We start from the raw sequence: 12,281 nt of genomic DNA, 5'->3' as shown, positions 1-12,281 counted from the left end.
TTCTGAGTCAAAGCTTGGAAACAGTTGAGATCCCCACCCCATAACCATACATAAAATTGCTGGGCATGAAAAATCTAATATAGCTATGCTACAAGGATTGGCCTTGGGGTCTGGCATATTCCCTTGATCTCATTTGGAGAATAGTTTGCCATGATTGCTTAGGTATCCAGGTGAGCGATACAGGCCCTCTGGGCCTCTTGTTTGAAAAATGTATTTAAAAGATAAATTTCCCTGGGGTCAAAGATATTAACGAAAGGGATAATTTAAAGTTTGATTTTACTTTTTCTCCATAGCCAAAGTACAGAAGAGTCTGAACCTATATATGACCAGCCTAATAACCTACGTGGTGGTCCGACGTCCGACAGTGAACAGGAGCGCCCATCCTCAGCTTCCCCACCCCCGCGCACAGACAGCCCAACCTGTCCACCTCCTTACCAACATGATCTGAAGAATGGCGAGCGATTAGTTCGTCCCAGTATGATCCGTAAGCGGCAAGGAGACCATGCAGGTATGAACCTAGGAACCTATTTACAGTAAATGTGTGCTTTTATATATATATATATATATATAATTACGGTGTGCAGGTTTAAGTACAAGGTTTTTCCTCCACATTCTTGTAGCTCTTATTCACATTTTCATTGTGGATTTTGAAGTTATGACATAAATGATCTAACTATGGAATATTACATAAGTGTATGCTTAGTTTTAGTTTATAGAAATCATTGGATTGAAGGTTGAATGTTAAAGGTTGACAATATCTTTGTTACAAAGTCTTGTTAAACACAAAACAAAGAGAGTCATTTTTGGTAATAACCATCATTTATTCCCTTTATTATGAATCCCACCTTAATATTATTCAATGCATTTATTATCAAGATCATACAGTGTGGTCTTTGATCTGTTTGTACTCATGGGCACATGTTGGTGAATAAATTATAACTAGATACTTGTTAAATTTCTAATATTTAAAACACACTTGACATTTTACATTAATACAAAGAACAGGGTTATTTTCACTTCACATTTATAGAACGGTTATTTTTACTTGACATACATAGAACAAGGTTATTTTTACTTGACATATATAGAACAAGGTTATTTTTACTTGACATACATAGAACAAAGTTGTTTTCACTTGACATACATAGAACAGGGTTATTTTAACTCTGGTCATTATTCAACGAACAGTTTCAATCACTGATGGTTATGCATGGAAGAAAGTTCAGCTGTTAGCATGTATATATGGGAGGCATGATAGACTTATGTAAACTATAGAATGGTGTCATTAGATAAAGTTACATCAGGTTAAAGACTTATTATTTTTTCTAATCATATAACCAAACCGTCAGATTTCTTCATATTATTTTTGTTGTATATGTCATATATTGATGTACAATAATAAAGGTATTTCAATATTACCTGATTTTATATGGAATTATACATAAATGTCTATAAAGATATTGCATTTTGATTTCTTTGTGATTAATGCGACTGAATATTGTATGATTTTTTTTTTAAATTACTGATATAGTATATTGTACAAAAGTTTTATTAACTTGTGATAACTCTTTATATATTTTGTGTGAGATTATAAGATTTTTCTTTTTTGATAGGAAAATATTCCTTTCTGTATAATTACAAATTTACCCCCATATCTTACAATAACACAGCATTAGACATACTTTTCTGTGTAAAGTGTATCCCCTTAGACCTCTCTCCTATCATACAAAATAATAGTAGATCGTTTCTCAGTATGGACTGATTCTCCAAGACCTCTTCTGTTATACAACATGATATCAGGGCCCATATTAATATTCATGAAACCGTTCTCATGCTCAAGCATGGATTCTGTGCTCAAACCAACTTTCTTGTAACTCACTTAAATCATGTCAAACGATCAAGTAGTCAAATGAATACATTGAAACCAGTATTCAGCTTGACAAAATAAGATTTTATTTTTAAGTTATATCGCAACAAGACTTGAGCACAAAACACATGCTTGAGCATGAGAACGGTTTCATGAATACAGGCCCAGATCTACTTCTCTGTGTAAAATACAACATGATATCAGATCTACTTCTCTGTGTAAAATACAACATGATATCAGACTTCTCTGTATGTAATCTATCCCCTAGACCTCTCCTATCATACAATCAGGCTCCCCAAAGGGGCCTTGGTGGCCGAGTGGCTCACGTGTCTAACCATCTACAAACATAAGCCCTCCAACATTGGGTCGTGGGTTCAAAGCCTACGTGGGCCAGTGTCTATAAACATAGCCCCCCAACATTGGGTCGTGGGTTCAACGCCTACATGGGCCAGTCGCCAGGTACTAGCCGTAGGTTGATGGTTTTCTCAGGGTACTCCAGCTTTCCTCCACAACCAAAAAACGACTCTAGCTGTTAATAGGATGTATACACAAGCAGACCAACCCTATATATCCCCTAGCCCTCTCCTATCATACAAGATGATATCCAATCCCTTTTCTGTGTAAAATTTTGCTCTTTCATCAAAAGTGGCTATAGACAGGTTTGTACAACTCCATACCGTCTTCTCTATCATTTGTTCTTTCTTTTGTCTCTGTTAATATTATATTTCCTCACCCTTCAGCCCTGGGCGAACTTTTTGTGTTGATCATCATTGAAAACAATCATTATTCTTAGCTCCGTACACAATAATTACTGATTCAAGTGTCAAATCTTTCTCTGCTGTTAATGCCCACTTGTTGTAATAAGTTTACACGACAGGAGAGTAGGTCATAATTCATGGAGGATTCAATGTCTCAGAGAGGCTAAATAAGTTTACACGACCAGGAGAGTAGGTCAAAATTCATGGAGGATTCAATGTCTCAGAGAGGCGAAATAAGTTTACACGACCAGGAGAGTAGGACAAAATTCATGGAGGATTCAATGTCTCAGAGAGGCTAAATACGTTAACACGACCAGGAGAGTAGGTCATAATTCATGGAGGATTCAATGTCTAAGAGAGGCTAAATAAAACAGCACTGATCAGATTACAGACATTTTACTGGTGCTCTTTGTTTAGTTAATGTCCTTGACATCTATATCTGTCCAGAAGAGAATTTCTTGTTGACATGCTAATACTGTAAAAAAAAAATACAGAAAAATGTTTTGATTGAGTTTATAATTTGGATGTCTTGTTGAATCTAAAACCTGAATTGGTTGTTGCTTTTTGAAATTGCTTCCAGTAATATATAAGGTGACATGAGATTTGGCGATCTTTGTAAAATCTTGTAGAAAATAGCTTGTATTGTCTGCCCCAATCTTCTCCATTCAGACGCTCAAAAGGAAATCTATCGCAAATCCTGTCCTGTTCTGGAACGTGAACTCAAACTCACCAGCACTATGAGTCTGGAACAGGCCGATAGTGACAGAGAGCCTCACTATCAGTTCAGGAAGTCATACAGTATGAAACTTGCAGTGAAGGAAGAAGATGAAGGTGATTGGTGGATATATAATGGAATGAAAACAAATGGGCTTCTGTGATTGATTAAACATTTTTGTTGGCTTTTTGTCCAGAAGAAAATCCCAGAATTCTGCTTCCATGATTATTTTTGCCTCCAATTTTATTTCCAGCAGCTGTTGATTTCAAACATTTTTTCATACATCTTTCCTTCACATGTATAAAGCATTTCACTGACTGCACATACATATTCTCTGTTAGCCATTCTACGAAAGTCTTCAGTTCTGTTGTTTTATCATCTAGTCTTTCTCGTTGACTATACATTTAGTTTTTATAAATTTTGTTTTGCGCTTTTTAGATCTAGTTATTGTTGAAGCATCCATTAATTGTTGACACTGACCTATATATTTGTTGTTGTGACAGCACTTATATTGCTTTTACAGGACCAGTTCTCTCCCTTGTTGTTGATGAAACAAGCCATGTTATTTCCCTTGTAGATTTTAACCATAGTGTTTCCTATTAATTAATTGTGAGGATTAATTCACCTCCTTTGATAATGTAACTATGAGGTTCCAGCTTAAGAGATTTCAAAATAAAATCTCAGAATCCAGAAATCTAAAATTTCTGAAATTTCACTTGGTAATACATGTCAAATGTAGATGTGCAATAGAGGTTTAGCAAGTTCCGAAGGTCAAGGTCATTGTTACTAATAACAAAAAGGGAGGGGGGACATATTGTCAAAAATCTACCATGGTTACCAGTCAGGGAACACTAATATACTGTCAAAAATCTACCATGATTACCAGTCAGGGAACAGTAATATACTGTCAAACATCTACCATGATTACCAGTCAGGGAACAGTAATATACTGTCAAACATCTACCATGATTACCAGTCAGGGAACAGTAATATACTGTCAAAACTACATGGCCATTTCTGACTTGTCAGCATTTATTTTGATGTTGAATGGTACTTGGTGCATATCCTACATTAGCAATGCCATATTTACCAGATTATGATATCCAAGATGGCCACTGTTTATTGCCTCCTGTTGGTTGAGATATGTGGGATTAAACTTTTTTTTCTGTTAGTACAACCTTTTTATACTTATTGGTAGATGGTACTAAGTGGAAAGTCTGCATTTCATACACATCTTTGGCGGGTCCAATATCTTTTGTGATTCAGATTTTTGACAAGAAAAAAAAGCATACCCTATTCATAGGATATCATCTAGAACTTTCAGAAATTAGAGTTCAGAATTTCTGTTTCAAACATCCTGACATTGAAACTTGAACTAAGGGAAAATTTGAATGTTTTTATTATGCATTTCCAATCATGTAAGATAAAGGATTTTAGGTAAGGCTTTTTCTTATCTACAAGAGGTGTTTACCTCTGTCAGTGCCTTATTTTAAGTCTTTAAGCTTTCAGTATTTTTTCTTTAGTCTGCCAATATACCAACAATTTTGCTGTAATCTACATGTTGTCGTCCTTGTCTTTTCTTGCTCTGATTTCATAGATATTATTATTGTTGTCAGCCTTAATTTCTATTTACCAGAAAGCCTTTTCTTTATTGTGTATCAGATGAGAATTGTATTTGCTAATCCATTGTGGACATATACATTGTATATATATATATATATATATATATATATATATGTTATTGTGTCATTTTATTTTGGAACCTTGTTAATCTAAGCATTTAGATTTCTGACCAAATTTTGAACAACATTTCTTTTACAAATTACTGAAACAGTAATTTCAGTTAACAGTAGTATCTTGTGGGTGGTTTTCTGGATAATTTGTGTCCAGGTTAACATGTTTGTCGTAAGAGGGACATATGAAATATTTATTGTACAAATTGTCTCTTCTTTACTATAAGTGAAGCTGTTTGGTTAGACAATTAGCAAAGTGGCATTAGATTTTGTTAATGCTTTTTGAAATTGCTCTTAATACATAGCAAAAGATATGAAAAGTTCTACCAGAAGAAAATATTGTTCTTCAAAATTGAATTTATGAAAATTTTGTGGAACAGTTAAGTTTGTTAATGTTTCAAATTCAAAATTAGTCTTGTAATCTGCAATTTTTGTATCATGTATTTAAATCAAAAATATGGATTGCAATTTCCCTATTGGCTATTCCAATCTGGAGCTTACCAATTCCCAACCGGGCACCTGATCTACACATATCAGAATATGACGTATTGGCTATGCTGATCTAGATCTGTAGGCTACAGGTTCTGTTCCTAGTACCCAATATACAGGTATCAGAATATGACGTATTGGTTATGCTGATCTAGATTTTTAGGCTACAGGTTCTGTTCCGAGTACCCAATATACAGGTATTAGAATATGACGTATTGGCTATGCTGATCTAGATCTGAAGGCTACAGGTTCTGTTCCTAGTACCCAGTATACAGGTATTAGAATATGACCTATTGGCTATGCTGATCTAGATCTGTAGGCTACAGGTTGTTCCGAGTACCCAATATACAGGTATTAGAATATGACCTATTGGCTATGCTGATCTAGATCTGTAAGCTACAGGTTCTGTCCGAGTACCCAATATACAGGTATTAAAATATGACCTATTGGCTATGCTGATCTAGATTTGTAAGCTACAGGTTCTGTTCCGAGTACCCAATATACAGGTATTAGAATATGACATATTGGTTATGCTGATCTAGATCTGAAGGCTACAAGTTGTTCCGAGTACCCAATATACAGGTATTAGAATATGACGTATTGGCTATGCTGATCTAGATCTGAAGGCTACAGGTTCTGTTCCGAGTACCCAATATACAGGTATTAGAAGATGACATATTGGCTATGCTGATCTAGATCTGTAAGCTACAGGTTCTGTCCGAGTACCCCAAATACAGGTATTAGAATATGACCTATTGGCTATGCTGATCTAGATCTGTAAGCTCCAGGTTCTGTCCGAGTACCCCAAATACAGGTATTAGAATATGACCTATTGGCTATGCTGATCTAGATCTGAAGGGTACAGGTTCTGTTCCGAGTAACCAATATACAGGTATTAGACTATGACGTATTGGCTATGCCGATCTAGATCTGAAGGCTACAAGTTGTTACGAGTACCCAATATACAGGAATTAGAATATGACATATTGGTTATGCTGCTCTAGATCTGAAGGCTACAGGTTGTTCCGAGTACCAATTATACAGGTATTAGAATATGACATTTTGGTTATGCTGATCTAGATCTTAAGGCTACAGGTTGTTCCGAGTACCAATTATACAGGTATTAGAATATGACTTATTGGCTATGCTGATCTAGATCTGAAGGCTCCAGGTTCTGTTCCGAGTACCAAATATACAGGTATTAGAATATGACTTATTGGCTATGCTGATCTAGATCTGTAATCTACAGGTTCTGTCCGAGTACCCCAAATACAGGTATTAGAATATGACATTTTGGTTATGCTGATCTAGATCTGCAGGCTACAAGTTGTTCCGAGTACCCAATATACAGGTATTAGAATATGACATATTGGCTATGCTGATCCGTTGCTCACCATTTCTTCACTGTACCGGGCACCAGCCTGGCATTGCCATGAGTGCCACATGATTATCTCTTTTTCTCTCCCCTTCCTCTCGTCAGCCTGGGCCATTAATGAACCGCGGCGACCACAGAAGAAGGCGAGCACATTCCCCTCTGATGCGAAATTAATCAATCCAGACAACGGTGATTTTTCAATTACAAAGTTCATTGGAGTCTGTCATGGAAGATCTCTCCTCAAATATCATTGTACAATTCATCCACTGTGGTATGACCGTCAATGGAAAAAAGGCAGTTTAAAGGTGTTTTTTTAAAAATGTTTTGCTACTCATGCTGTTTTCCTTATATCTGAAATGATGTTAATTAGAAAGTTGTATATTACAAGTAAGTTTTCCTAGTAATTGAAATAAATTTATTTTAATGATGAAAAGTGTAGATTCTACGAAATTTATAGAAACTGGTACTTTGAAGTGTTGATGTTTATGCAGACAGTGGAGGACTTCTACGAGGTTGTTTATAGAGGAGAGATGGTGACACAGTATTTATACAATTTATGTTAACACTAGCGGCCTACCCTGCATCGCTGTGTGGCTGGGTGCCTATGTTGTCGACGCATTAACTGCTATGTTTATCAATGTATACCTGGCTTGTAGTGTAAAGTTAAATGCATGTACGTAACTAAGCAGAGAAGCTAACTCAACTCAGTTTTTGTATGAATGACAGAAATTAACAAAAAAGGTGATGTGTTAAATTTAATCATTTTTTCTGTTACTTGAAGCATATGACTGTATACCGGGAAACTTTCGTCAAGTCCAAATGATGCCCTTCATTGGTAAAATCAACATTCGCCCTGTGTAAATTTGGTCTTCAGATGTAGCGACTATTTATATATAGCGTGTTGTGTATAAATATTCACTGTCGGGATTAATTCACCCTCGTGATGGCGGTGAAAAAGTCAAAAGTTAAACTGTGCCGAAAAATGTCCCGGTATACAGTATATTACACAAATTTATCATCGGGTAAAAACAACTTCAGAGTTTCCATATTTTTTTTTTTTTAATTGGTTCATTTCGGGGTGTTTTTTTAATAATTATTTTGGGGAGAAAAAAACCCCAGAAACAGCTTTCGGTGCAGTTTGTTGTGATTAGAGACCACATGTTCTTTGTGTTTGTATCAATAGAAGGCATGGCTAGCTAACACAACATAACTTGTCAACATTCTCTTGCAGCATCTAATTAATATACTTGATCAATTTGTTGTACTATTGTTGACTCTTCTGTTTTGATTAATAGTTGCAATTTGCTTTTTTACAGTTTCTTTTTAACCCAACTTCTACATACTACATGTATACATCTGTCACTTTATAATATAACAGCACCATGTATATGATCTTTACACCACTAGTCAGTGTTGCCCACCTACACCACCATGTCTACAGTGCTAGTTTTCTCTCAACCTTTTCTAGAGTGCTACTAGTAGTTTCTTGTCTACTTTTCTTATTTATGCTTTTCATATATTCTCACTTCCTTTCTGTCCAGTAATCATGTGACCTGCATAAAGTATCATAATCATGTGATTATTCCTTACAATATCTAAAACTGTGACCTTTTGAATTTTGTGACCTTTTAACTTTTATGCACCAATTATAATCACCCATATGACACTTCCAATAATTCACTAGCTAACCACTGTGTTTCTATGAGACATGTTGTTGCTGTGATGGTAACAATCCCTGATCTGAGCTTTGACCCTGAGCTACCTTTCAATAACCATTGTAGTAATCAATCATTCCATTCATAAATCTTGGGAATGAATCCCTTTTTCTGTTTTCTCATCAACTTGTTTTCATTTTTATATGTATTGATGTTTTATTTAAGTTTTTACTATCAGGTATATTCTTGTAAAATTATTTCAAATTTTATATTGTGCCATCATTTTCATTTATGTGAAATCCTTTACTATATCTTTGTGACATTTTGCTATCAGCTACATTATTGTAAATCATTATCATACCCATTTGATTTAACGTCTGTGGACTTCTGTATACTAAGTAAGTTGATTTAACGTCTGTGGACTTCTGTATACTAAGTAAGTTGACACTAAGTAAGAGGAGATAGACTCACTCACGACTATCTATGTTCTCAAGTATATCTGAATCTCTACACAGGTTGTGTGAAGATTGTTAGCCTGTTTATGTATATATTCATATATGTATTATTTAAACAGAAACTGACTCATATGTACATATGTTAATATTACTTACAGATAACGACTGTAAAATATAATGATTGGCCATAAGATGTGTTTGAAGAGGAACATCTAAATGACATGAAAATAGAAATTATTTTCTTTAAGTGAAAGTACTGTATATAGCAAGATGTTATGGCCATCACATTTGTCAAGTTTATCCCTAATTTATTTTGAACCATTGGCAACTTAATCCTCAAATTAAGTTAAAAAGTGTGGCAACTGAAATTTTAGCAATCTATCAAATGCCAGAGGTTTTTATTATGACTGATTTAATATAACATATCATAAAGTGTGATTAATTCAATATGCTTGATTGCCATCCAATGCTTAGCATAACATTTAGTATGTTTTCTTAAACAAGAAACGTAAGTTGGGTCAAGAAGAATATTTTTCTATACGTTTTCACTTATGTCACAGCAGGCTAAAGCTTATGATCATTAATATTCTAACTCGTATATCAGGGTTCCTATAAAAACAAAACTATCCGGGTTCCTGTCAAAGTAACAATCAGGGTATCTGTCAAAGTAACAATCAGGGTATCTGTCAAATTAACAATCAGGGTTTCTGTCAAAGTAACAATCAGGATATCTGTCAAAGTAACAATCAGGGTATCTGTCAAAGTAACAATCAGGGTATCTGTCAAAGTAACAATTAGGGTTTCTGTCAAAGTAACAATTAGGATATCTATCAAAGTAACAATTAGGGTTCCTGTCAAAGTAACAATTAGGGTATCTGTCAAAGTTACAATTAGGGTACCTGTCAAAGTAACCATTAGGATACCTGTCAAAGTAACAATTAGGGTTCCTGTCAAAGTAACAATTAGGGTTCCTGTCCAAGTAACAATCAGGGTATCTGTCAAAGTAACAATCAGGTTACCTGTCAAAGTAACAATCAGGTTACCCGTCAGATTAACAATTATATTACATGTCAAGGTAACAATTAGGCAATCAGGGAACCTGTCAAAGTAAGAATCAGGGTTACATGTCAAAGTACCAATTAGGTAACCTGTCAAAGAAACAATTAGGTAACCTGTCAAAGAAACAATTAGGTAACCTGTCAAAGTAACAATTAGGTAACCTGTCAAAGTAACAATCAGGTTACATGTCAGATTAACAATTAGGTCACATTTCAAAATAATTATCAGGGTATCTGTCAAAGTAACAATTAGGTTACATGTCAAAGTAAGTATCTGTCATAGTAACAATCAGAGTACCTGTCAAAGTAATCAGGGTACCTGTCAAAGTAACAATTAGGTTACATGTCAAAGTAACAATCAGGGTACCTGTCAAAGTAACAAATTAGGGGACTTATCAAATTAGCAATCAGGGTACCTGTGAAAGTAACAAAATCAGAGTATCTGTGGAAGTTACAAAATTAGGGTACCTGTGAAAATAACAAAATAGGGTACTTATTGATAGTTGTCATTGATATGGACATATGGAGCAACTCTCTGCCTGTGTCTGTCGTGAATGACACCAGATCATTGTAGACACTCACCACCCATACAATGAGATAACAAACACATAGCTCACCAAATGTGTGGCTAGAACTAGGCTAGTTGTCCTGTGGAGGTACAGGTACTCCTGTGGTATGAAATTCGCGGAATGGTGGAATCATCATGACTCTTTTTCTTTCCAGGTCGTCTCGATGATGACTCACGGAGAAGTTCAGATGAAGCAATCTGGAGGGATAATGAACTATATCACTCACGAAATCCACAGGTAATTTAAAGATAATGCGTTATGAAAGATGCATTTAAATTTTATATGGCGACATCTTTAAGAATTTTACAGATAAGTTATAGTTAGGTGGTATAATAATCTTGAGATACAATATTATCTTGCATATTTGTACTTAATGTTTAACACGTGAAGCTCGTTTGTAGTGGTATCTTTGATTGTCTTTTTCAGTTTGGTGCAGGAAGAAAGCCGTCCAAGAGTGCTATACAGGCTCCTCTGGCCCTGCCAGAACACATAGAGATCTCTTCTGACTACGCTACCGTCAAGGTACCACCTGTTGGTCTGCAGGGATTTCTCAGCTTGTGCTGTATTTTGTCTACCAATATTATACACTGCCTTGCTAATTTACCACAGGATAACCTAACTAACCTACCACAAAGAGGCAAACTTAACAATTGAAAAGCTTCATTGTAATAATAGAAAAAATATTCAAGATTTACCACAGGTACCTGTCACAAATGAGAATAATAATACTAATGCACTAATATACAGGAAGGTAAGGAACTCATCCAGAAACAGAAACATGGGTCATCATCTTCAACCCATCGTAGTATCAACAAACAGCAGTCAATCCTGACAAATTATAGCCCGAATTGGAGCTGAAGGATAGAACTTCAAAATCATATATGACACTCCGGCTTTTATACCAGAAATGTATTCCATTTAGGATGTTAATCTGCCAAATCTTCCAGATATGGCTATAAACGAAGTGTTCTAATTTGTCAAATCTAGTAATAACATATATATATATTTGACCGATCAGAATGTGTTTCAAACCTTATGTTAGGATGTTGTTAGCTTTGAAATGTTTAAAAGACTTGAGAACCCTGCTAGTGTATGCAAATTAATAAAGTAACTGATGTATAATAACATCCTGAAATTTAATACAGTAATGTCATCACATGACTATTTCTTTCCCCCTTGTATGTTGAACTTTGATGTGTGAGTCGTGACTTTACAGGATGTGGTGAGTTCGCCGACACCAGAGTCTGACTATGCCTCGGTGAATGATGCTCTCCCTGATGGTATGCTCCAGAGGGTGCGCTCACAACAGGGCAAAAGTAAGGTCCATTTATACCTCATAACATTCTTATTCTTTGTTGATTTAAAATATGATACTTCCCTTCTGATAGGCAAATGTTATCTAGAGATAACTACAGGTTTTATAGCAATAATGTTTTAACTTAGTAAAACCTTTTAACAGACTTTTATGGAACATGCTTTACATTTTCATTACTTGATATAACTGCTAGTAAAACCTTTTGACAGACTTTTATGGAACATGCTTTACATTTTCATTACTTGATATAACTGCTAGTAAAACCTTTTAACAGACTTTTATGGAACATGCT

General features: G+C 35.2%; 1 protein-coding gene across 1 annotated transcript in view; it reads left to right on the top strand.

Annotated features, from left to right (window-relative positions):
- Positions 1–12,281, top strand: part of LOC110444335 (rho GTPase-activating protein 190-like) — a 97,817-nt gene that overhangs the window by 46,217 nt on the left and 39,319 nt on the right. Inside the window, exons 14-19 of the mRNA XM_021488722.1 lie at positions 294–508; positions 3,295–3,456; positions 7,043–7,126; positions 10,829–10,911; positions 11,101–11,196; positions 11,891–11,990. Of these exons, the coding sequence (XP_021344397.1) occupies positions 294–508; positions 3,295–3,456; positions 7,043–7,126; positions 10,829–10,911; positions 11,101–11,196; positions 11,891–11,990 (740 nt within the window). The remainder of the gene's footprint in view (positions 1–293; positions 509–3,294; positions 3,457–7,042; positions 7,127–10,828; positions 10,912–11,100; positions 11,197–11,890; positions 11,991–12,281) is intronic.

Source organism: Mizuhopecten yessoensis, unplaced genomic scaffold (assembly GCF_002113885.1).
Source record: "Mizuhopecten yessoensis strain PY_sf001 unplaced genomic scaffold, ASM211388v2 scaffold2041, whole genome shotgun sequence".
NCBI classification, from domain to species: domain Eukaryota; kingdom Metazoa; phylum Mollusca; class Bivalvia; order Pectinida; family Pectinidae; genus Mizuhopecten; species Mizuhopecten yessoensis.
The sequence above is the reverse complement of the archived record's forward strand: the minus strand, read 5'-3'. Positions and strand labels throughout refer to the sequence as shown.